Source organism: Podarcis vaucheri, assembly GCF_965113315.1.
Source record: "Podarcis vaucheri genome assembly, chromosome: 1".
NCBI lineage: Eukaryota > Metazoa > Chordata > Lepidosauria > Squamata > Lacertidae > Podarcis > Podarcis vaucheri.
Genome location: NC_138759.1, coordinates 110,565,832 through 110,592,446, shown reverse-complemented (window position 1 = coordinate 110,592,446; position 26,615 = coordinate 110,565,832). Strand labels below are relative to the sequence as shown.

Sequence of the window (26,615 nt, the reverse complement as noted above, 5' to 3'; positions counted from 1 at the left end):
CCGCACCGCAAGCCTGGCACCCACCCCCTCCACAGTGGGCGGCGACCCGGCGGCTCGGATCGGATTTGCACAGCCAGCACTGCAGTGAGAGAGAGTGAGTGAGCCAGGTAGGGGCAGAGAGCTGCGAGTGCGAGCGCGAGCCCCCGATGTTGCGCCCGGTGCGGCCGGCCCCCCTGCACCCCCCACGCTACGCCACTGGTGCCAAGGTGCCCCAGGCTCCTGTGAGTTGGCGCCTATGCCTGAGGGGTCCCTTATGGTTGACAACTGTGAGAGCAAGGAGCTAGACTAGATCAACCACTGCTCTCCTTATGTTCTTCTATTAGTTAGGCTAGCTAATGGGCACATTGTTTCCAGTGACGTTGCTAAATTATCTGCTTCTAAATAGTTATATCCGATGCTGCACATAGCAAATTCTGCTCACGCAATGGGACTTCCCCTTCCTCTCTTCTCCCTGCGTGCCCTCTGGGGCAGATTCTAAAGGTGTACAAGGAAGGGGAGAGGAAAGTTCTGTTGCACAAGCAGAAGTCTACTGCACTCGCGGAACTCCACCGCAGGATATGACCCAAATACTCTCGGCGTGTGCAGTTTTTAGGCTCCCTTAAATCACAGCACCGCCATGACTACAGGAATACAATGGGGCTTGCCTCTGCTGCCCAGATGCTAAACACATTGATTTGGGAGTAAGCTCAGTCAAATTGTTGAAAGAGAGAGTCGACATATTATAAAGTAAAAAATAATAAAACGAGTATCTGTAACCATGTACATGCCTAGATGCCTGCCCCCAACTATAACAAGAAATTAAATAAGAAAAGAAGCACCGGCGTTGGTGGGCTCCATTGTGCCCATGCCCACCTAGGTGCTCACGAGGGTCCTTTTGCTTTGCTGCCGACCCTTCTTTGGGGATTCTTTTGGGGAAGCCAAGGGCTTTACATGAAATCTGACCTTGAGATACCGAGCTTGCCTTTGCATCTTTCATTTCTTTCCCTTTGCAGTGCTTTTGTCAAAGGACACGAGCTTCCACATGACATTCAGTATATAGCCTGGTCACCTGTTGGACACAAATTGGTCAGTAAGCTCACGAAGTGTGAGAATAACGCTTCTATTTTTATGAGATTCATTTGCCTTTAGTGTTTGCTCAGGCATCGTTTTTGCAGGCCTTCTTATCTCTGCTTATCAGCTGTGCTTTAGAATATTGACTCTTTAAAAAGATAAACACTCCACAGCTGCCTAGAACTGTGGGTGGTTTAGCACAGAGCCCTGGTAATTGTTGGACCACTTTGTCTTTTCCGAAAACTAGACAAACCCAAGGTACAGGGACCAGGGTGTTAGGGTCTCTTCATTTGCTCTTTACCCAAAGACTGTAGTTTCTGACCCTCTTCTGTCTGCCCTGATGCAAAGAGAGCACGACTGCCACACTGCAGTTCATTTCCGCAGCTTCCCCATTCTTGGGCTTCATATTTCTTCTGTACCACCATGAACCTCTAACCCACCCTCCCTACTGAGAAAAACATCAGAAAGGGTGGATTAAGGATTGTGAAGCTAGAGTGAGGAGCGTGCCCTCTGCCGGGAGGACCGAGCCCTTAAGATTTGTTGCTTGTGGCCTCCCAAAAACATGGCCATGAATCAGGTCCCTTGTTATGCATCCTCTCAGCTCTATTAGCTGCAAGTCAATTTCTGCATGCTTTGGCACTGAGAGCTGTCCTGTTCCACAAAAACCTAGAGAAGGGTTCCTATTTGTGCCCTATTTCTCTAGGACAATATACAAAATAATAAGGGGGGATGAGGCTGTTGGTGGCTACTAGCCATGATGGCGATGTTCTCCCTCCACTATCCATGGCAAAATGCCTCTGGATACTGAATTCCAGCAGCGATCTGGTAGGCTGCTATGAGGACAAAATGCTGGACTATCTGGACCTTTGGAATGGTTCAACCCCCTGGGTTCTTACAAGATCAGGCGGTCTATAAATGCAGCAAATAATACATAAATATATGGCCATTGTGTTTTATGCACACAACAAATCTGTGAGATCAGGTAGGCTTGGAAATATTGACTTGCCCACGGCCACCAATTGTGCTTTAAGACTGAGCAAGGACTTGAACCCAGATTTTCCTAGTCCACTGGCAATATTGTATGGACTCAAGCATACTAGCTTTGCCCCCCAGGGGCTGCTGGGCTTCAATTCCCACCACTGAACAGGTTTCCAATTGTTTAAAAATGTTTTAAATATGCTTTTGTTTTCTCTTTCCGCTCTGTTGTCTTACCACTTAGGTGTTTGCTGCCCTGGGCTTCTGTGAGAGGAAGGGCAGGAAAGAAAGCTGAATAGTAGGGTGGTATCCATTGCTACTCAAGGGAGACCCACTGAAAATAACGGGCATGGCCAACTTGGGTGCATTCATTTAAATAGGCCTATGCTGAGTAAAATTTAGCTGGATACAACCATTCTTATTCATCATCCCCAGCCAGCATAGTCACTAGTTAGGGATGGTTGAATCTGCAGTCCAGCAATAGGTTCTTCATTGCTGATATGCTTGGCATGGATCAGATCTCCAAATACTTGTGTGTGAGTGAAAAGGCCCCCAATCACACAGGAGAGATATAATTTTATCCTCGACTTGTCAGCCCCTAGCCACACTGAGCATTATGCCAAAGGATTTTCCTTGCAGCCTAGGGGAGTGAAAACTTGCACACCCTCTGTTCTGTAGAAACAGAAGTGCCTTCTGCCCTTTGCATCTAATTCCCTGTTTAGATGTGCTACTGTCCTCAATAGCTTTGACTGCATAAAACGCTTTTGGGCTTTTTCTTCCCAGGTTTATGTGTATCAGAATAATATCTATTTGAAACAAGGCCCCAGAGAACCTGCTGTTCAAATAACTACAAATGGTTATTGGAATGAAATATTTAATGGAATCCCTGACTGGGTCTACGAAGGTAAACATCAACCTGAAATCAATATTATTGCCACGTGAGGCAAGAGTTGGGCAGCAAACAGATATGATGCCCTGAGCAGCAGCCAAAAGTTGTTCATAGTGCTGTGTTTGTGTAGAAGGCTTATATTTCTCATAAGGAGTCCCTTCCTCAAAACTGCAAAAAGCTAACTGCTAACTACAAGCCAGCATGGTTATTCACCATCATAATTTACTATTTGTGAACAGCTTTACTCAACGTCTTACACCAATAACATGCATTCTCACTGTGGTTTCCTAACTTCCCGTATCTTGAGTTTTCACACCCTGCCACATATTTCTTCAGGGTAGGGTGGGGGGGTTGATATTTCCTTGTTAGTTTCTGCTAGGTTTTAGACCTACCCACTTCTGTACGTTTCTCAGATATCTGTCATAAAACTATCTGTCCAACTTAAGAACTAGTATCGTGTTTATCTGTAATATTAGGACACAATTTCTTCTAATTTGGCTTCTGAAACACTCCACTGATAAAAGAGACTCTGGCTTGTGGGCTAATAAGGCCCACCAAGCCTCATCATTTGGTTCGCTTGGCCATTTCAGCCAGTATTACCTGTACCCTTCGGTCAAAATTACTCACATTCTTTATCTCAAGAGTATTTAACATCTATGTATATTTTACATTCTTTGAATTGTCATTGAATTGTCAAAAGGCTCCTGCTCACGTTGCTTGCCAACCACATCTATCTCCTGACTTCATGCAAATCCAATGGGGACAGCCTTGCATTTTTATGTATATAGGAAGAAAAAATATATAACCCATGCTATTAACTAACATTCCTAAACGTTTAGCTCTGCAATTTTCTTGGACATAGTTACATTTATTTAGATGAATAACTAGGGCCTCCCAAACAGGGAACCCTCATAACATCCATCCATCACTGCCAATAAGGCTGGAATAATGCTATGCTTTGTTGCACTAGATTAGCTTAGCAATAGGTATGCCCTATCTTCTCCCCTTCCCTTTTAAACTAGCCATGGTATTTATCCCGAAAAAAATCTGTACAGCAGAAACGATGTCTCACGTGCCATTCAAGTTGCGGGCTTACCACTGGGACAGAGCTACCTTGCTTATTTGATGCATGGCAGCTTATCAGATAAATGGGTTCTATGTGGTGTCCTTACAAGATAACGGTAGCTCATGATCCTCTTTTGTAGTAGAATAACATATATTTAACATGATTTCTCTTAGAGGAAATGCTTGCTGTAAAATATGCACTGTGGTGGTCTCCAAATGCAAAGAATGTGGCATACCTACAGTTTAATGATACTGGAATACCAGTTATTGAATATTCATATTATGGTGAAGATCAATATCCTAGAAAAATAAAGATACCATATCCAAAGGTATGTTTGGGGTTTTGTTGTTTGCTTTGCTTGGCTCTGTTGAATAAGATCTGATCATATTTCAGTGTAGAAATGCTTGGATTTCTAAGGTTTAATTGCTGGATTTTAATGCCTATTATTAAACTAACTATTGGGTTAAGTATTGTATATTTTGATGATGACATAATAAAGGGCCTGGTCCATCGTTTTACCTTTACCATTGGACATACTCAGCCCTTGTCAGGCATCAGGGAATCTGATCCCTACACAGTAGGCTGCCAGGAACAGATAGACGAGGAAAGTCTTAACAATGTCTTTTATTCAATATTCACAGAGATGCTGCCTCTTTGAGTAATGGCATTGTTCCAAGTAATCTCCACACACACCCCAATTGTCAACAGCACCACCCACCTTATGGTAGCCACTTAGGGCGATTTGTCTCCAAGCCCTTTGCTCTCCTACTTTCAATGCTCGCTGGGTTCTGGGAGAAGGAGGGTCTGGAAAGCTTTCTAGTGATAACATGTCAGCCAGCTGCTCTAGCTCTGCCTCCCCTGCCTTCTTCTCTCTCATTATTTCCCAGCTCTGCCCGTCATCTATCTCTAAGCTGTGACCTCTCGCAAATCACTGTTGTCAATCTATACTGTCTTCCTCTTCTCTGGAAGGTTCAGGCTGGGTAGGCGGGCTCCACCATTCCTCCTCTGTCCAGTCCCTGACATCCCTTCTGGTAGCATAACTCTCCATGTCCAGGATGGCTGTTGACAGAAAAGGATAGAGACTGGTTGTAAAAGGTTCTTCTGCATGCAGCGAGAGGAGGGAAAGAGGCAGCTAAAGACTGGATCCTTCCCTTCAGTATTTTGAAAGGGAAGTCAAAGTTGAGCCAGCTAGCCTGGAGAGCTACTGTAAGAACTTCACCACAGCTGTGGGTTGCTTCCAGGGAGAAGCCTATTGTGTGGGCAATTCATTTGTGGATGGCAGTTGTGTTGTGGTGAGAGCACAAATGCAACACGTGAATGTGTAAAGTGTGATTCATGGCATGCCTGGGATATTGCTATTTTAAAAAACTGATTTATTATATTGTATCTTTGTATTTACGTTTCCCGTGGTCTTAATGTATTTTCTTTTGTATTAATACAAATCTTGGCCAAATAGCAGTATAGAAGTATGATGATGAAATATATTATAATCTATTTGCTCAGTGCCTACTGCGAACTTTCTTTCCGTAAAGGAACAGGGCTCACATGTATGCTAGCTTTTATCAAACTTGGGTTCCCATATGTTGTTGGACTACAACTCCCATCATCCCTAATTAGTAGGACCAGTAGTCAGGGGGGATGGGATTTGTAGTCAAGTCCACTTATCCCCTTTTGGGGTGGGGTGGCATTGCAGGATGGCCAGCGCTCCCCCCCCCCCATGATGCAGAGCTGGGGCACCGGGGGCTACTCTTGCTGGAGTGCGAACTTTGGCTCACACTCCCAGCTTGAAATCCAGCTCTGTGCCAGCCTGCCAAATTGTCCAATGGCAGGCTGGCATGGAGGTCAGACCTTCTTGGGAGTGGGCCTGGGGGGAGCAATCAATTCCCTGGAGATTATTTTGAACCTGATTATATGTTTTCCTTTGAAGGCTGGGGCTAAAAATCCTACCGTCAGAGTGTTTGTTGTTGATGCTACTTATCCTGAAGCTTTAGGCCCTAAGGAAGTACCAGCTCCAGCAGCGATAGCATCAAGGTAGTATTTTGTGAAACTGATATTTTCTTCTCCGTTTCTTTTCTTTTAGCAATAGAATTTTTATTTTAAACAGATTGACCCTGGGCTCCCCACCACTACCGCCCCTTGCAGATCTGTTCTATGGAAATAGTGTAGATGTTTGCTTTTCATTTTCCACTGCCATCGAAAAATTGCTGGTGATATCCTACTAAGTCAAAAACCCACTGGAATTGATGGACTTATGTTCCCTTTCCCTTTGATTTTAAAGGGTCTACTCTGAGGAAGACAAATGTTCGACATTACTCCGACAGGCATAGGGAACATGGGCCTAGCAAGGAGGGGCAGCTGTACCCTTCACCATCAAGTCAATAAATAAAAATAGTGAACTAAAAGTAGAAATTGTAGAAAGATTTGGGCAGATTTTTCTGAGCTTTTGGGGTCAAAAGAAAGCAATTTAAAACAACTGTTGTCAAGACATTTCATTCCGAATCTGGTAGACAAAGCCAGAGGATGATGACAGGTGCGGGTCCTGTCCCCCCTTGCCACATAAATTCTGGCTATGCCCATGGTGGGGAACCTTGGGCCAGGAGCTTGCATGAGGCCCTCCAAACCTCTGTCTGGCCCTCAGGTCTTTCCTTAGACCATACACTCCTCTCAGCCACATCCCCTCTCCCCACGCCACACCCTTCAACATACCCTCCTCAAGCGTTTTGACCTCGCTAGAATGTGTTCTTGAACACTGAGAATGCTTCCCCTTAGTCTGGCTGGAGGATCTGTAACTGTGGGATGTGTAAGTGTGGCCTTGAAAGGTTGCTCAGGTCGGAATGCAGTCCTTGGTTTGAAAGAGGTCTGGCTTGTCACAGATGTATTATTGAACACGCCATGTTGACCCCTCTCATAGTAAACAGCCCCTTTCTCTCCCCTCTTCTTTTCCAGCGATCACTATGTCACTTGGATTACTTGGGTGAGAGACAACCGAATCTGCGTGCAGTGGCTGAAAAGGATCCAGAACTTTTCTGTGTCAGCCATCTGCGACTACAATGACCGCTCCAGGTCCTGGGACTGCCCACAGGTACTGTTTCCCACCAAGCTAGTATTTTGATAGAAGACTTGCAGAAGTAGCTTCTGTTACCCACTGGTGAGCATTCACGGTCAATGTATTACTTTTGTGCAAATTGTATGCGGGGGAGGGCACCCAGCCTTTATTGGGTCCCAAGCCCCGCCCACCTGGCCCGGCCGGATTGGCCAGGATTCAAATCAACAGGTGGCGGGAAAGCCTGCCCATCTCTAGCGGCTGGCCTGGGAATTCCCCAATGGCCGACTGCCTAGCCCCAGCATTACTCCTGAGGGCAAGGAGCTGGACATGATGGGCCGCAATAGCCGCCCACCGTGTCACCAGGTAAGCAGCCAGATGTATTCCTTTTGTGCAAAAGTGGGGTGAAGGGAAGAGTTTTCTGAACACTGGGTTGGACCCCATGCTCTTGTGACTGGGGCTCTGCTCACAGGCAGCTCCCACTAATTGCTAGGGGCAATTTTCAGCAATTTCCCCTGAAGCCCAAGGAAGGGCGGTAACTCACTGACAAGTTCAGTCCCTGGCATCACCAGGGAAGACTAGGAAAGACTTAGTGCCTGAAACCCGGGAGAGCCACTGCCAGTCTGAACTAGATGAACCCTTGGCCCGACTCAGGGCTCATCCATACTGTGGTTTCATGTGGGTAGGAAGCTTCCAGGATCTCCATTAATTCTTTGTTGTCCATATTACATTATCCAAATCATGGCCTTTCCACACTTTCCCCTCCCTCAATCCAGATTTTCTTCTGTAAAGGTAAAGGTACCCCTGACCATTAGGTCCAGTCACGAATGACTCTGGGGTTGCGGTGCTCATCTCGCACTAAAGGCCGAGGGAGCTGGTGTTTGTCTGCAGACAACTTCCGGGTCAGCATGACTAAGCAGCTTCTGGCAAACCAGAACAGCGCATGGAAATGTGATTTACCTTCCCGCCGGAGCGGTACCTATTTACCTACTTGCACTTTGACGTACTTTCAAACTGCTAGGTGGGCAGGAGTTCTTCTGTAAGGGATACCCTAAAATGGAGTATCTACCACTGACCTACATGCAGGGCTGTTTTCAGCCAGAATGGCACCATTGCCATTATAAGAGAACACTGAAGGGAGGCCTTCATGGTGACTTCTGGCACCTCTTTTTCTGGAAAAATAGCACTGCCTAAGGGCTATGGCCCTGCCCTTATATTCTTACACCCACTAATGGGGTTACTGTACTTGAATTCTCTTTGCCTTATTCATACCATCGTTGGCAGTGGCCCTGCTGATCTACACGGAACACAGAGTCAGGTTTCAAGCTCCCAAATTATGCTCACTGGACTTGGAACCAGCATCGTGGCAACGTCAGGTCCAAACTCCAGGATAATTGCACTTCTCAGCATGTCGCCTGATGAGAGTCACTGCTGAAACCTCCACCACGTTCTGTTTATCAAGTGCTTTTTACCATATCAATCTGTGCACCATTGGTTAGTTAACAGGAGTGCGAGCAGATGGGAGAACTCCATTAAGCAGTGTTTGCTCAAAAGATCTCTAGGGGAATATATTTCCATCTCTTACTTTGTTTTCCGATTAAACCGGAAGTAATAATGCGTAAGAAATGTGGACTACTTCATATACTGGAAGATAATAAAAATGCAGTGGGAAAACAGTATGAGGAGATACAGTGCTGCAAACTCAGAGCTGTGCGCTGAACTTCATGTTTATGTTCAGCAAATGTGTCCCGATGAATAAAAATTAAATGCAGGCAAGAATTTGTGCAGTCAGCCAGAAATGCCCACCAAACACAACTTTTTGAACGTGAAATAGAAGTTATAGATCGCTTATAGAAATTAAATCGCTTATAGAAATTAAAACATGGACATGATTCTGTTCGCCCCCCCTCCCCGCACTTGAATTAAACTGTAGCTATGCCTAATTGTATACAGGGCCAGAGGCACCTAGTTATCCTCACACACAGGGAGGGCGTGGGTAGTGGAGGACCAGTGCTCTCCTCACTGATGTCCAGGGAAGAATCCCGGAGCTCTACCTCCGCTTCCCCCATTTGCCCTCCTTGATGTTACGCCGATTTCCTTCCCCCTCTACCAAGCTGCGACTCCCCCTGGTGCTGGTACCTTCTTCTGCAGAATCGGGGAGCCTCTCCTTCGCCTTTTGCTCTGATGTCAGTTCCCTGACAGTAGGCTTACTGCCAGAGAAGGACAGCAACACAAGTGTGGTGGTATCCTTCCAATGAGCGTTGTCGATCACCACCATTATGTAATTGTCCACAGTTGGCTCAGTGTTGCAAAGCATTGTGGGCAATTATAATTCTGGCCACCCAAAACTCATCAGGGCACTGTTAAAGGGGCTCCAGGGCACTGGTGGATCCTTGGCAACTCCTTGAGAGTAGCACCTGCTGGCACCCACTTTGACTGTATTTTTTATTTCTCTTATGTGATGTTAATGCAAACCAACAGCCCTAGCCAGTGGACATAATACTGGGAGGTTCCTTCCCCTCTTAATAAAATTATTGACAGAATTGGGTGTTCAGGATAGTTAAAATAATTGAACCTATGGATAGTACAATAGTTGACAGAGATGTCATAACTCTGCTACTGAGCTGCAACATGGTGGATTTTTAAAAATGGAAAATAATTCCTTCAGAGAGCAAATGTACTGAAAACATTCCACAGGGATCCAGACTGTGGAAAAAAATGTTTCATCAACAGCATTTAAATAAATCTAAGAGAAAATAAACATGTTATGTATATGTATAAATGAGTTGTATGTAACACTCAGCCGTAGCCTGCTATTACTTCATTTTCATTTTGCAATTAGAGTGCTAAACATCTGAGCCATACATTAATTTTGGCAGGTCACTGAGCACTTTGAAGTGATTCATAAGCCAATGTTTAAACACACTAAAAGACTTTTAGAATATCAGCGTGTAATTGTATTGATCTGTAATAGCATGCCATCAGGTTTTGTACATAACATTCCAATCAAACAGTTGAACGAAGCTGGAAGAAACAATCAGAGAACTATGGGGATGTTTTGGAGGTGCCTTCAAAAATGAACAGTACCTATTGCTCAACAGGGGCAAGTTGTTGGTGGTGTTGTGTCTAAAAAAGAAGTTCCACAAGACTAAAGCAGAACTAGGGATGTCAGGGAATTCAGACGGGAACAGAAACTGTCAATGTTCTCTTATTCATCTCACGTTCAACGAATTGTTGTTCCTTTTGTTCTGCAAATGATACACAATTGATTGCTTTTCTCTCCCAATCTGCATTGTGTTTCCTTTGCTCTGAAATGAAACGCAAACTTTGCGCTGAAAAGAATGGTGTGGAGTAATGTAATTCATTGTGTTAAATGCCACCACTTTTGGACAGTGAGATGAATAATACAGGGGGGTTTTTCTGGAAGCCGGTAAAAAAGATGTCTCCATTTCTCCACTGCATGGAGACTGTTAACATCAAGGAAAATGTCTAAAGCAGTGCTTGTTTTTCAGGGTCCAGACTGAAAATTGTACTCCTTTAAATGAAGTTCTTTCACTTATGCCACATATCCTCCCACAGTTGCCTTTGTTCTTATTTTGCAGAAGCAGCAACATATAGAAGAAAGTCACACAGGATGGGCTGGTGGAGTACGGTTTTTATTATCTTTACACTTCTGATTTTGTTGAAATATTGTAACAGTGCAATCCTAGCAATGTCTATTTTGAAGAATGTCCCATTGAATTCAATGTAGGGTTAGGATTGTAGCCTTGTATCCTGACTGATCTGCGCCGAAGACTTTTGCTTTTCACAGTTATTAATCCATGCACTTAACACAAATTTCATTCCAACTCAAAAACTGTTTTTGTTTACTTGTAACAAGCACAGATGGTCTTTTAAATGGAAATGAAACATCTTGGGGAGGGGGGAAAGTAGAAGTCGAAGAAGAACGGAGGATGTATTTGCATATTGCAGCTATATGAAAATATAAATTCTCAGCGTAATAATGGTACAATTCTCATGTTCACATATGCGGTTTCTCATTTGTATTTACTTCTTCTTACCATAAAGCACTTCTAAAGGGACCAAGTGAATTTCCCCATTGATCATATTAGATTATACTTTTTGTCATTGGCATAACAAGAACAACAGCTACACCCTAAACAATGTGATCACACATTTTGCTTTTAAGTAAAAATAACCTAATATGAACAAGGACCACTTATTCCATGCAGTTTTACCTGACTGAAAAGGTATTCGCTTCTTTGTCATCTACAGTTGATTTTATTTTGTTTCTGTTTTTATTTTTTTTTTTGCCTCAGTTCTTTGTTTCAGCACCTTCTTTCACTTCGGACGGCATTTCTTACTACAAAATATTTAGTGACAAGGATGGTTACAAACATATTCATTACGTCAAAGATTCGGTGGTATGTCAAGCAATTAATCTTCAATTTTCACATACTCTGCAGTACAGTTGCCATAAATAAGACACCTGACTTTACATGTGTTCTCCCCCCCCTTTTTTTTTTCTTTTTAGGAAAAAGCTGTCCCAATCACTAGTGGAAAGTGGGAGGCCATATACATTTACAGAGTCACAGATGACGCCATGTAAGCATTCTTCCAAGAACAGAGCGTTGGTTATGTCACCTGTCAATGAAAAGTTATGTTCAATGCAAGAATGATTTTCTCCCTCAGACAAATAGCAGAACCCCATGTTGAGAGGTCGGCCATCTGCAAAGGCTTTTCCAGATGACAAGACAAAATGGATTCCCCATTATGGTTATTATCTGGAAAGCTCATGATGTTGGGTTGAACCTGTGCTTTAAGGGCAGACAGACTGCTCTTTTTAGGTAAAGATGCATGTTACTAGAGGTATCTATTAATGTAACCAAGGAGATAGACACATTTTATATATTGCCTAAATCGTATTGGTGTATTATTATTATTATTATTATTATTATTATTATTATTATTATTATTATTTATATGCCACCCATTTATATGCCCCAGCCACTCTGCTTCTAGCAAATTAAAACATCAAACACAGTAAAAACCTAAACTTAAAAACATTCCCTATACAGTGGTACCACAGGTTAAGAACTTAATTCATTCTGGAGGTCTGTTCTTAACCTGAAACTGTTCTTAACCTGAAGCACCACTTTAGCTAATAGGGCCTCCTGCTGCCGCTGCATGATTTGTGTTCTCATCCTGAAGCAAAGTTCTTAATCTGGTAATATTTCTGGGTTAGCGGAGTCTGTAACCTGAAGCGTCTGTAACCAGAAGTGTATGTAACCCGAGGTACCACTGCACAGGGCTGCCTTCAGACATCTTCTAAAAGTCAGATAGTTGTTTTATTTCTTTGACATCTGATGGGAGGCCGTTCCACAGGGCGGGCGCCACTTCTGAGAAGGTCTTTGGTGTATATATATATATATATATATGCTTTCGTAGATTTTCACGGGTACAGGAATGCAGGTTTTGGTGTCTTCGGGTGTCTTCCCGTGTAAGAGTCGGGGTGTCTGGGCGACGTTTCGACGAGGTCTCACTCGTCATCTTCAGGCTGGTGCTTTCGGCTTCTTGTTACTTTGAAACAAAAGAAGAAAAGGCACACTAATCTAGGAACTTCCTCTCTGCCCAGAACGTTGGAGGCTATACACCACACCCCTCAACAGTATTTATAGGAACTCAAACACCAGACTCTGCTCTGTTCCAGTAACAAGAAGCCGAAAGCACCAGCCTGAAGATGACGAGTGAGACCTCGTCGAAACGTCGCACAGACACCCCGACTCTTACACGGGAAGACACCCGAAGACACCAAAACCTGCATATATATATATATATATATATTCTAGCACATCACAAACCTTTTGGTTCTAATTCAACGGTGAGGTCACACAGCTTCTGATACTTAATGCATACAGAGCAGTTACAAAAGCAGCAATCCGTTATTCAGGAGCAGGAAATGGAACGGGAATAAATCTACTCCACCCCACATTCCTCCTCTCTGATTGGGAGCAGGGGAACAGCCTGTGAGCATAAAACTTACTAGGTACCCAGTTCCTAATCCAACTAGAGATATGTCCATAGAAGCCTATTGACCGGATGGGGACATATGGCCCCTAATTCTGTCAGAGCACCTGACTTTTCAAAATCAAATATCCTCTTTGTCTAGTCTAACTCTCGGAATAATTTCAAGTTTCAGTTCTGTACATACTTACCTCTGAGAAACGCCCCACTGAATACATTGTGGTGTGCTTCTGGCTACAGGATTGCACCAACAATAACACAGACCTGTAACATAACATTCCTGTCTCTAAACAATCTTAACTATACATTTTTTAAAAAAGATGACTGCAATACTTGAAGTGTAGCGCAATTATCCCAAAAAAGTTTTAATATCACATGTGTGTATATGGGCATATTAGCCTTGATCCAGGTATTTTGCTATCAGTAGGCTCGAGGGAACTTGCAAAGGTACAGCAAATCTTTAGGATTCCCCCACCTTAAGGGGAAGAACCCCTTATAACAGCCTACTGGGGACTGACCATGCTCCGTGGTCACGGAATGCTGACATGCTGTTGGGAAAGGGGGAAAGGGGGAATGGCTAGCTTGTTGTAGAGTGGCTGGGGAAGCCCAGCCAGATGGGTGGGGTATAAATAATAAATTGTTGTTGTTGTTGGAACCCTGACCAGGAGCGCTGCGCGCTGCAACATTTTGTTGTAGGTTCTACTTGTTGAATGTCTAATGGCAACCAAAACTTCATGATCTCCTTGCTCTATTAAAGCATGCTTTATTTAACAACATACATTGCCTTTCAGATTCTATTCAAGCAATGAATTTGAAGGCTATCCAGGAAGAAGAAATATTTACAAGTAAGTTATCATCAAACATTTTGCACTGTTGTTCGTTTGGTTTCTGAGACGTGCCCAGTAAGTTATTTCCGAACACCGTGTTGCACCGCATGCAGCAAGAATGTGTTACAGTTTCCATGCCTGCTTCTGCATTCTAGATCGAGGCTGAAGTTTTGCTTTTGTTTTTAAATTCCGCTGTTTTACAGAATTAACAGAAGAAATCCCGGGACAAGACAGTGCATTACTTGTTATTTAAGAAAAGAAAGATGCCAATACTATGCAGCAAGTTTCAGTTACAATGCCAACTATTATGCTTTGCTCTGTTACGGTATGTGAAATGTGTGGAACTATTAAATCCTCATTGTTCTCTCAGGAACCTGTCAGGTATTTCTGCTTCAAAGCACCTTATTAATAAATGGAACATTACAGGTGCCGTTTTATGTACACTTAACTGAGTAAAAGCCCAAGGGAGCAAAAGGACACTTATTTCAGTGTGAATTTGCACAGGGCTTCATAATTAATTACATTTATAGCAATCCTTTCCTCAGGTTGGCACACATGGGTCTCAAACAAGCCCCATTTTTTTATCCTCACAACAGTCCTGTGAGGTTCGTCAGGCTGAAAGAAAGTAATTGGCCCAAGATCACCCAGTGAGCTTTATGGCCAAGTGGGAATTTGAGTAAGTCCTGGTTGAATTCAATAGGGCTTACTCTCAGGGGAGTTAGGACTGCAGTCTTTGTCTAACACTCCCATGCCGGCTCTCCATGCTTCGAAGAGATCTAGAAGACTTTGAACTAGGATATTTCAAGCTTTAACTAGGATATTCTGTGCTCCCCCCCCCCTTTAGATCTCAGTTCTGCCATGAAATCCTTAGGTAGCCATTGTTGTAATGATTGCAGTTGAATGCTCAAAAGCATTCTATAAATGGTTGCGGTGTTGTTGGGAAGTTGTAACACTGAAATCAATTCTGCGTTTTCAAACTTAAAGCACAGTTGGGAATGAAATTGCTTCCTAACTTCGTTTGCAAATTCTGAATGTCAGTAACTGATCCACAAAGTTGGTGCTAGATCCATTTTCTAAGCATTGCACAACCCAATTCTAGGCAAGTTTATTTGGCTGTAGGTCCCATCAAGTTCAGTAGGACTTAATCACCCATATAAGTGAAGCTGGCCCTGCCATTAGGCAATGTATGTACCTTCTAAGCCAGGCATAGGCAAACTCAGCCCTCCAGATGTTTTGAGACTACAATTCCCATCATCCCTGACCACTGGTCCTGTTAGCTAGGGATGATGGGAGTTGTAGCCCCAAAACATCTGGAGGGCCGAGTTTCCCTATGCCTGCTCTAAGCGATCCTGTATCCTTTAGATGTGATGGAGGATGTTTCCACATCACCAGTGTTGCAGTAAGTTTCAACTCCCAGTCTGGTCAGTTTCCATGCATGGAATGGGAGTGGGGCACCTTCTTGTCGTTTGCCTCAAAATGCAGAAAAATGCCTTGAGCCAGCCCCGTGAGAAAGTGTGCATAAAACAGCAACCTGAATCCTTGTGGGGGTAGAGTATGTTGGGTGGGGGCAGTAGACTGAGGTCTGCTAACCAACACTGCAACTTTGTTGGCACAAGGGACTTCTGAGTATGCAACAGAACCGCCCCATCCTCTCCTATCCCCTTAAGCAGCCCCTCACAGGGCATGACCTCCAGATTGGCTCCAGAGTGTTGGAGAACCTTCCAGAACAGATTCTGGGGGACGCAGGGAGGACAGAGAGAAGTCCCATTGCTGCACCAGTGAACCCTTGTTGATGCAGCAATGGATACAAGTCTGAGAACTGGTTGAACGCCCCACTTCCCCTGAAATTCTACAGACCCTGAGATATGAGGCAACATGTCGTTGTCTTTGTGAGAAACTAGCCTGCTCTCACCTTTCAGAGTTTCAGTATGCTTCTTGTGTGGAATCTTGTCTCCACACTTTGCATTGGGAAGGGGTGGGGCAGTTTATAATGACAGCAGTATATAATTTTTTTCATAAATGGTTCTGTTAACAGCCTAAATTACTAGTAGGAAAATTTAAGATCATGCATATAAGAGCTGGAATAATCTAATTCATTACATGGTTGTTTAAACTGCAAAAGCTTGGAGGTTTGACCTGCAAGGCACTGTAATTCACTTTCAATCCTCCTAACCAGAGAAGGCAGAAACAAATTGCCAACACGAAAGAAGGCTGTAGCCTTCCATTATTTTAATGAGTAGCTCTTGGCATGTCAAGTTTTAAGTTGTTACGAGCCATGTGACGTTTTATTTGATGGAGTCGGCAAAGGGGGAAAGATCCATCCAGAGGGTTTCTGTGTTAATTTCTGAAATAAGCTCTGCCAGGTTTGCTCTCATGGAACTGTATCTAAAAGCATCACAAAGTCTAAGCAAAATGACTCATTTGGTGTTTAATGAAGCATAGAGATCAAGCGTTAAGTAGTAGATCTGGATGTGTACAGGTTGATGGATGAGTACGGAACACATGAAACTGCTCACAAGGCAGAAATATCGCCATGACGGTAGCCATGGGATCATGCTAAGGAGAAAATAGCTACTCCGATCAGTGTTTTATGATCTGGACCGGATGCTCAAGCGTGCAAATAATACAGTCCCCCCCCCCCTGCTAAGCAAAGAACCAAACATAACAAAATGATAACGCCTTTCAATCATCCTTGCCAAGGATGTTATCGCACAGGAAATGTGCTCACCTTGAGAAATGAGTTCCGACAACTTCTCCGGATCCTTTTGTGCATGGGTAATTTGGGGCACAGCTTATGTAACTATTAGCTGGGCATCACTTCATCTGCGAGAGCAAAGAGATTCTCTGAAATATGTAAAGGTTAACATTTCTTTGTTTCCTCAGCAGCGCTTCTGGCACAGGTGCCGTTTATGCCGACATGACACCGAACATAGTTATTCGGCCACTCTTGCTATGCGCTGCGCTATCGTTTAATACCAATAGCAAACATGGCATTTGCAGGGTTAAAGTCAGAGGCAAGCTCCTGGTTTGGAGGTGCTTATGATTTAAAGGTGCAGTGAAATAAGAGGGGGAGAAGCAGGGGGGGGGAAGGATTGTCAACAAATATGTTTGCAGGATGCCTTTGTGTGAGAAAGCAAGTGAGGAAATGGTCATCTCAGGGCCCAGTAGAGTTGTATGATGTCAGCACTGTGAATTTGGCATTGGAGCCACAGGGAGATGAGGAAGGAGAATGTAAGTCTTCCCGTCCCCACATAGTCCTGTCAAAAAATCTTCCCTTCCCAAAGCTGCAATAATCAGGAGGGATGTCAATGGAAGTTGTGGTCCTAATGTAAATTGAAGCCGTGTGTGTGTGTGTGTGTGTGTGTGTGTGTGTGTGTGTGTGTGTGTGTGTGATTTTTGTCAGGACCACATGGAGTTAAATCCCCACCCCCCAGCTCACTTATATAAAGAGCAGATGCAGGGAAGTCCAAAGACCACAGGGAGATAGATAGATAGATAGATAGATAGATAGATAGATAGATAGATAGATAGATAGATAGATAGATAGATGATAGATGATAGCTAGCTAGATAGTTTTGGTTCACATTTTGCATTTTGGCTCTGGAGCCTCACTAGAGAATAGCCGTACTGATACTCTTATACCAGTATCTTACCTACTACATCTTCTTTTACTGTTTGTTTTTTCCCATCCCCGGAAAAGCCTAGAAATCGTAAGTGCTAGGAACCATTTCACTCATGGGAACTAATAAATAAAATAAATAAACCTTTATTGTCACTACACCCCCTGCGTGCAGTGGAATTAAATGAGCCCCCCCCCCAATACATTCAGTCTTGTTCGCACTCTTGTGTGCTTGTTGGAGGTCAATTGCACCACTATTTTTTTCCATGCAGCAGGACATCTTCCTCCTTCTGTTGCTTCCTACAGCTCCCCCCCCACACACACACACAAAGAGAGAGAGAGAGAGAGAGAGAGAGAGAGAGAGAGTGTGTTATGTAGGGTTGCGGTGGTGAGGGACCTTTCAGAAGGGATTTCAAAAGGGTTCCTGAAGATTGCAGGACCCTCCAGAATGCATGCAATATAACTGGATGTGGCAGGAAGGAAGAATTGATTAATGTTGCTGTGTTTGTGTGTGTGTGTGTGTGTGTGTGTGTGTGTGTGTGTCTATGTGTGTGTGTGTGTTTAAAAATAAGTGCTTTCTGCTGGTGTACTTATAAATGCTGCCACCCTAACACCCAAAGCTCCTTAGCATCTCACATGTTAATACTGTCTGTGATGAATAAAAGAGGAACATGTTACATACAAGTATCTAGCCAACAAAATTTGTGCTATTTTCTGAAGTAATAATTCTGGGGCGGGGTTGTTGTTGTTGTTGTTTTGCAGTTCTTGTTTCCTTCAATGTCAATTCTCTTTTTCTCCCAATCCCCACTGCAGGTCCAGGCATTCCCATTTCTACTATTTACGAGAGCAGATATGACAGAGGTATCTTTCACGATGCATGTTTGTGTGCCCTGTTGATTGGTTTAAATTCAGATCCACGGTGTACAATTAAAGCACATTTAAAGCAAAGAATCATGGGAACTGTAGTTTATGCATCACAGAGCAACAAGTCCCGGCACCCTTTAACAAGCAACAGTTCCCAGGATTCTTTAGGGGCAGCCTAAATGTGCTTTTAAACATACTGAAATCCTATGCACTCTTACCCATGACTAAGTCCCTATTACAGTCAAATTTAGGAACAGGCTATAAATCTAAAGATGAAGACATTTCGAGTTTGATCTCAAAGCATTTTTAGTACATCCACAGGCAGAAAATCTGATTAGATACAGTACATGCGCTCTGCCTGTTTTATATACCTGTCTTTTGTTAAGAATTAAAAAAAAAAGCATTCATTAAGCAAACGTTCTACCCGTCTGCCTTCTTTTCCCTTCACTGTTTATTCTGCTTCAAGTGTTACAGTAATTAACATTATAACATGCAATCAGCATGTGTAGAAACATTTCTTCTGGGCAGAATGAGCACGTGCATTGATGGGTGATGGCATCGCATGTGCAGACCTTAGCCTATTCATTTCAATAGCATGCATCAGTTCAGTTCAGATATTGAAACAGACATGTGCAGGGTGGGGTGAAACCTGACCCCATGATACTATCTCCCTGCATATTTGCTCTACCCAGAACTGATGGCCATGGTGAAGAAAGGCCAGGGTTTCATACACAGCCAGATATATAAGCAGCCAGTCGTGGATTTTCCAGATACTTTCTACCAGTCGTCCGCTTTATTATGATCATTCGTCTTGTGCATTTTGTCTTTCTCCCTCTCTGAGGATCAGGCTGTACATTAGCCCCTGTTAGAAGACAGGCAGGTGGCCTATTTGTTTGCCTTTAAACTTATGCTAGAAAAATGCAACCTAGGCCGTTAATAAAGATAGAGCAACTCGTACAGCATGTTGGCGACAAATATTCATCGTTCTCCCGGACACTGAGGTCCAGCACCGAGGGCCTTCTGGCAGTTCCCTCACTGCAAGAAGCCAAGTTACAGGGAGCCAGGCAGAGGGCCTTCTCGGTAGTGGCACCCTCCCTGTGGAACGCCCTCCCACCAGGTGTCAAAGAGAAAAATAACTACCAAACTTTTAGAAGACATCTGAAGGCAGCCCTGTTTAGGGAAGCGTTTAATGTTTAATAGGTTATTGTATTTTAGTGTTTTATTGAAAGCCGCCCAGAGTGGCTGGGGAAACCCAGCCAGATGGGTGGGGTATAAATATTATTATTATTATTATTATTATTATTATTATTATTATTCACACAGTTGTTCAAAAATAATTTTACACCATTTATCAAATATGTGAGAAAGAAACAATTACTTACAAAGTGCCATGAAAACTTACAAACTACCTAAAATAAAGAGAACTTGCAATATCAGATCTATCCCCGTTTCTCCCTAGCAGTCCATGCAGTTGGGAGGCCGATTTGTTGGCGGATAGCACACTCCCTGAGCACAGTTTTCTGGCACGAGACAACTGAAGAATCCCAGAAAACTGTGCTCGGGGAGTGTGCTATCCGCCAACTCCAAAAAATCAGCCTCACCAGGGGTGAAACAGCAGCCTCCCAACTGCATGGATTGCTAGGGCAAAATGGGGATAGAACGCTGACACCCTGTCTTCTTTATTACTTCGTACGCTGCTTCATCAGCTCCTCACAGCTACCAGGAACAACGCTGAACTTACCCTTTTCTTGAATCTTCTTGAACTTGTTTAAAAAACAAGGGGGGGGGACGAAAAACTGACTCAAGAATTTGTAAGACCCTAGTAAAATCTGATGTTGCAAGTTCACTTTATTTTAGGTCGTTTGTAAGTTTTCATGGCACTTTGTAAGTAATTGTCTCTTTCTCACATATTTGATAAATGGTGTAAAATTATTCTTGAACAACTGTATGAATATTTGTTGCCAACATGCTGTACGAGTTGCACTGCCGTTATACTTATAGCAGTCTAAGCATTGCCCTGCCTGCAAAACTAAGTCAGTTGTTAAGTTTTCTGGTATTTCCTGTTCATGATCACGCTGGAAATCTTCTGGTATTTCATGACCAGGAAGTGGTTTTCCTAAGTGCTGGGTAAGGGGGAGAGTTTTGCTGTCAATGTAATCTAGCTGTAACTGTTTTGCTATGTATGTGCTAGCACTGTCTGGTGTTATCTTAGGTCATACATCTGTAGTATAGGGCAATCTAAAATTATATACAGGTGGGGAGTGAGATCCTTTAACTAATCAATTGATGGAACACATTAAACACTTCAGGTACTTAATCCTATTACTTCATTACTTAATAGATTTTTGAACGTTTTCTTTCAAAGACTACCACTCCTGTCTCCCAGCTCTTCTACATAATGCATCTCTTTCCTGCTCAATCCCCAGAGAGTAAGCATAGGCAAGCTCAGCCCTCCAGATGTCTTGGGACTACAACTCCCATCATCCCTGACCGCTGGTCCTGTTAGCTAGGGATCATGGGAGTTGTAGTCCCAAAACATCTGGCGGGCCAAGTTTGCCTATGCCTGCCAGAGAGAGTTTAAAAACACTCTGTCAAGCACTACAACCCAGCAATAAATCCCAACTCAGCAATAGATATTATCATAGATCCAAGGAGGTTTAATCCCAGCAAATATTTTCCTATTTTCTCCTCCATAGAAGAAAACACTCTGTTACTGTTAAAACCACACAGCTGCTTTCTATTTGCATACAGGATATTCACTTATACACATGACCTTAGCAGATTTGACATGTATTCTCTATTTGTGTCCTGTCACGTAATAATTAGATTGCAACCATACTCAATTGTTCTTGTACCGTTTCTAAAATTATTTTAGCTTTCTTTTTTGAGGATATGCCTGTGAAGTGTCATAGGACAAACCTGGAAGGAGATTCAGAAATCAGTAATGATGATAACAAGCACACTAACCAATGGCAAATGTATTGTGAATCTAAATTTTCATCTATGTAGAAGTTCGAATTTTGGAAGACAACAGGGATTTGGAATCTTCTCTGCAAAAGATCAGCATGCCTACCACAGATTTTGACAAACTTGAAGTGGATGGTATAAGTAAGTACAATCGACTATGTATCCTCCCCTTTTGATTTTACATTATGAGTGACAAGGGAAAAGTAGTGGCTATGCTAGGTATTTAAAGGCTTCATGTTTGGTAACTGTGGTCCTTTCCAGACTGCCAAGGACTCAAGGATTCAATCACCTACCAGAAATGCAAGTTGGTGCAATTGAAGTGGATTAAAGCATTCTGTCACCCTGACTCAACAAACCCACTTTTTTCTTTTTTAAAGAGACTTCTTGCAATTGGGAAAGTGATGGGAAATTGCACTGAAAAGTGTGGGATGCAGGAAGATGTATAACCACAGCACAAGCAAAACAGGATGAATGATCTTTGTCATATACTTACCCTGCAAAGAAATCAGAATGAATGTTTAGTAATAAGTAGACATAGGGCTCGTGCACACATCTGCTTGTGCACTGACTAGAAAGCATGGGTTCGACCATTTTCTCCCTTGCCCTGCTCCTTCCTAAGAGAAAACCCACACTTTAGAGATAGATTGGAACAAATGGCAATCTGGGGAAAGCCCAAATTGCTGTTTGTTCCGACTGAGCCTTAAAGAGTGGTTTTATCTAGGGGAAACAGGAAGTGTGGAGAAGCCCATAGTCTAACCCCCAAATAAGCTTTGTGCAGGCAAATCAGGGTAAATGACGCATAAGCAGGTCATCTGAAGAAGCCCCATAACTGCACAGAAACATGGCAGTTTGTCACCTTGAGCAGTGCAGGACGCCTAACGTGACTGGAATGCTCTGCACAGACCTGATTGCCCCACACCCAGAATGATATTGTAGGAAATGGCAACCAAAATTATCAAGAGGCTAGAGCAGCTCCCTTGTGAAGAAAGGCCTTTTTAATTTAGAAAAACAGCAACTGGCAGGAAGCGGGCATGGTGGAGGCATGCAGAATGATGCCTATTGTGGAGAAAGTGGACACAGAGACATCTTTTCTCCCTCATAGTACTAGAACTTGAGGGAAAGGTCACTCTATGAAACTTAATGCACCAGTGATTCAGGAGAGACCCCATCCCACCCCAAACTACTTCTTCACAAAATGCACAATTCGTTCGCGGAATTCGCTATCATGAGATGCGGCGATGGATCTTCAGCATTCTCTATTTGTCATTCTCTCTCTCTCTCCTTCTCTCTCTTCAGCCTTGTGGTACAAAATGGTGCTCCCTCCACGGTTTGATAAATCCAAGAAGTATCCCCTTCTCATACAGGTGTATGTAAAATTGTGTTTATTTATCCTTGCTTGCTTCCTTTCTTTAACATAACTTTGCTTCATTTGGGTGTCCCTTAACAATTATTGTCAAATACGCTCACGGCTAGTGACCGTAGAGCAGTGAAATAGCTTTAAGTTATAAGATCAGGCCTGGTGAACCTCAGGTCTGAGGGCCACTTTTATCTGGTCCTTGGGACTCTTCTTCCCAAGCTACATCTCTGCCCAAGGCTAAGCCCCTCACCAGCCTTGCTCTGCATCTACCCCAAGTGCTTTTGCCTGGTTGGAAGGTGTTTCTGAAGTGTGATAATGCCAGTTGTCTGCCTGGATAGAGAATGGGAGGGTGGGAACCTCAGTTGTTTCCCATCCCTTGACTATAGCCTCCTGAATACTCACTTTCCTCCCCTGCCCACACCCTCTGTCATGCATTCCCCAGCAGGTTCCCACAAGGGAATGTGACTGGGGCTGATGGGAGCTGGAGTAATCTGGAGCGCCCCGGGTCCCCCAGCCCTGTGTTAGGCAATGCAATGTGACAAAACACCTTACCTAGTAACAATATATTATGTACCACAATATAGAAACAAAAAGGAAGGCAACGTGCCCAAGCCCTCTCAGGTGTGAACCTGAGCACTACCATTTTGCCTAGGCTCTGTATTTGTTAAAGATTTATTTCTTTTGGCCACCATTTCCTCTTGCTTTTTTCTTTAATAAAAAGGGAGTGTTTTGTAGTCCATTGTGCTGAATTTGAGATTCTGTGAATTTTCGCTGCAGGTACGGAGGACCTTGCAGTCAAAGCGTGAAACACACGTTTGGGGTTAGCTGGACGACCTACCTTGCGAGCAAAGAAGAGATTGTGGTGGCTTTCGTGGATGGAAGGGGGACGGCCTTCCAAGGAGATGAAATGTTATACGCGGTCTATCGGAAACTTGGGGTTTATGAAGTTGACGATCAGATCTCAGCTGTAAGGTAAGGGAAAGAGTGCAGTTCTGCAAACCTACATTGAAAGCCGCTAGGTCCTAGGAGTCTACGAGAAAGGACTGTGTGGCTTCTGTATAGTGCCGATATAGCTCTCGTTACTAGACAAATGTGGCATCTTAAATATTAGCTGCATACAGACCAGCATCCTATTCTCGCAATGGCCAACTAGATACTGGCCAACTGTGGGAAGCCCACAGGCAGAACTGAGAGCAACAACATTCTCCCCACCTGCGCTTCCCAGCAACTGATGTTCACTGGTGTACAGCAGTGGAGGTAGCGCATAGGAGCTGAAAGTAATAGATTCTCCAGGAATAGGTAGCTCTATTCTCCATGAATTTGTCTGAATTTTCTTAATTATCATGCTAGTTCAAATTTCATTCTGTTCTGGGAACGTTACAAAGAACACCTTGAATTTAGATATACTAACAAACATCAGGGTGTTCTTTTCATGCATGAGGTACTTGGTCACTTGTTTGCGGATGCAGCAATGTTTTTTGCTTGTTCCCACACTCATCATCCGTTATCACCGAGCAAATAATCCCATTTTGGCAAAATGAGCATTACTTGATGAAAGAGGTTGCTTCTGGACCCAGCTTTCCCACTGAAGTGGGGCCTAGAAGCAGCTGTGACTGTTACAACAGCAGTGGTCATTCCTGGATTGGGAGACCTTGACCAAAGTAGTTCAGGTATTGGTGACTTCAGTAATGATTTCCTGCAATGCACTGTATGTGGGGTTTCCATCGCACTTGACCCAGAAACAGCAGTTAGGGCAGAATGCTGCAGGACTGATGCTGACAGGAGTGAGACCCTATTAGCATATAACAGCTCAACTCAGAGATTTTCACTGCTTGCCGATTTGTTACTGGGCCAAGTTCAAGGTTTTACCATTGGTATATAAAGCCCTTAATGGTTTGGGACAAGTTTACTTGCAATATTACCTTACAACATATACGTACATTCAACCACTTCAGTCTGCGGAAGTGGCCCTGCTACAGGGAGCCACGTATTACTAATTCTGCAGTTGAAACAATTCAGTCTTTTACACCTTGAAACTCCCTGCCTGTTGATACCTTTATTCTGCTCTTCTCGTTGCCCACCTAGACATGTAGTAATTGCATCTGTTTTAGCTTATTGTTGATCTTAATTGTTTATCAGTTTTTGAATGTTTTTAACTGTCTTTTATAAACCATTTAATATTATGTCTTATCTTATTGGTGAACCTCTTTGAATTTTTTATTTTATTTTATTTTTTACAATCCGTTAGTAAAAGGGCTTTGCAAATGATGTAGGGTTGCTTCTGAATGGCAGAGTCGGAAATAGAACCCATGAACTCTGGTCTCCAACACCTGTGATCTATATACCTGATAACATGCCTATCTAAACAGGTTTTATCTCTCCTGTCCTCTTTCTGCTTATTGACTCTTCCATTTCCTCTTCGTATCAAGAATCATGTTGCTTTAACCTCACTTTAAAAAAACACCCAGCAACAAAGATTGACACAGATGAGACGTTACACTATTTTGAGCCCCACAGCCATCACTTACTTGCTTTTCTATTGCACAGCGTAAGAACACCTTGTTTTATAGTAACCATAAAACTTATGAATTGGCTTTAATTGCTCTAAAGTGTTCAGATACAACAGAAGATGTGGCGGGTGCCCATCCAACTAGGTTAAGCTAAAACCAAGCTGTTCTTCTGTTCGTTCGTTCATTCATTTAATTCGGGAAATTTATAGACAACTAAACATTAACAGATATCATAATGGTGTGCAACATTAAAAATGCAAGAGAGACTGGAAACATTTTTCCCCCAAAAAAGAAAAATCAGAGTGCCCACATCTGTTGGCAGTCTGCTGTAAAAAGTTTGTGTGTGTGTGTGGAAATAGCTCAACTTGCTGCAAAATAAAAATAAAAGGAAAAATATATCTGAAACCATGCATTCAATTGACTTTGGTTGTTGGGGCCCAGTGTGCATTCAGTGTGCTTTGCACTAGAATGGTGGCAGCTTTTCAGCTCCAAATCTGTAACTACAAAGGCCAAGAACTCCAACGGAGAACGCTGTGGCGAGAGAAATTTGCTGAGTCTCTCCACCCGGTCTGAATTGCCCACTTGCTCTGTGGGGGCCCCTCCTCAGGGAGGTTGATGAGGTTCCTGGTGCGAAAATGGCCTTGTTTGTTTTTCTTTGAAATTTGGCTTCCTCAAGTTTTTAGTTTGTAATAATAATTTAAAACAGCAAGCCGCAGACTGGGGAATAATAAACAGCTGCTTGACCTACTTGTTTCTACCGTTCTGTCATTTCCTCTTCTTCTTTAACCACTTGCCCTCTCAAAGCATGTATTTAGCTATTTTATTTTTTTCCCCCATTTTTCATGGAACTGGCTGCTGCTTTAAGAGAACGTGTCAAATCAGCTCCCTTTGGCACCTCCCCACAACTCCATTTAGATATAGTGCACTGCACCGTGCTCTTAGGAATGCAATCTGCGGTCATTTTGGTTCTCTTCAAGCTCAAAAACTACAGACGAAATCACTAGGACTCAAAAGCAATAGCAAAGGCTATTGATGAAAATAACAATACAATATGTTGCAATGTTGATACATAAAAGCACATGTGGAATAAGCTCGTATTGTAGCCAAAAGTAGACTGACAATACAGAATTACCCTCTGAGGTGGAATCTGGAATAAATGTATTGTAGAGTTGTTGACTAGTTCTCTGGATTGTTTTTGTTGTTTTGTCAAAACCAATTTAGAAATGGAGACATTCTTGTGGTTGGCAGCTGAAGAAAAACCCCTTAGATTATCTGATGTAAATAATCCCAAGCCAGCAAAACTCTCCAAAATATAGTTTATTGGTTCTCCAGAAGCTGTAATGCAAAATACTGTAATTTGCTTTAAGTTGCCAGCTATCTTCCCTGTCTGAGCTCTCTTTAAGTAGCTTTCAGCCTGCATTTAT

At 43.1% G+C, this 26,615-nt stretch overlaps 1 protein-coding gene across 6 annotated transcripts in view; it reads left to right on the top strand.

Annotated features, from left to right (window-relative positions):
- LOC309518189 (prolyl endopeptidase FAP-like) overlaps window positions 1–26,615 on the top strand; it is a 52,647-nt gene that overhangs the window by 15,539 nt on the left and 10,493 nt on the right. For all 6 annotated transcript variants that reach the window (XM_082198033.1, XM_082198035.1, XM_082198034.1 and 3 more), the window contains 14 exons: window positions 993–1,065; window positions 2,809–2,929; window positions 4,154–4,308; window positions 5,908–6,011; window positions 6,927–7,062; window positions 10,626–10,670; window positions 11,343–11,447; window positions 11,558–11,628; window positions 13,839–13,892; window positions 14,078–14,199; window positions 18,307–18,354; window positions 21,367–21,465; window positions 22,621–22,690; window positions 23,459–23,653. In XM_082198033.1, the coding sequence (XP_082054159.1) occupies window positions 993–1,065; window positions 2,809–2,929; window positions 4,154–4,308; window positions 5,908–6,011; window positions 6,927–7,062; window positions 10,626–10,670; window positions 11,343–11,447; window positions 11,558–11,628; window positions 13,839–13,892; window positions 14,078–14,199; window positions 18,307–18,354; window positions 21,367–21,465; window positions 22,621–22,690; window positions 23,459–23,653 (1,398 nt within the window). The remainder of the gene's footprint in view (window positions 1–992; window positions 1,066–2,808; window positions 2,930–4,153; window positions 4,309–5,907; window positions 6,012–6,926; window positions 7,063–10,625; window positions 10,671–11,342; window positions 11,448–11,557; window positions 11,629–13,838; window positions 13,893–14,077; window positions 14,200–18,306; window positions 18,355–21,366; window positions 21,466–22,620; window positions 22,691–23,458; window positions 23,654–26,615) is intronic.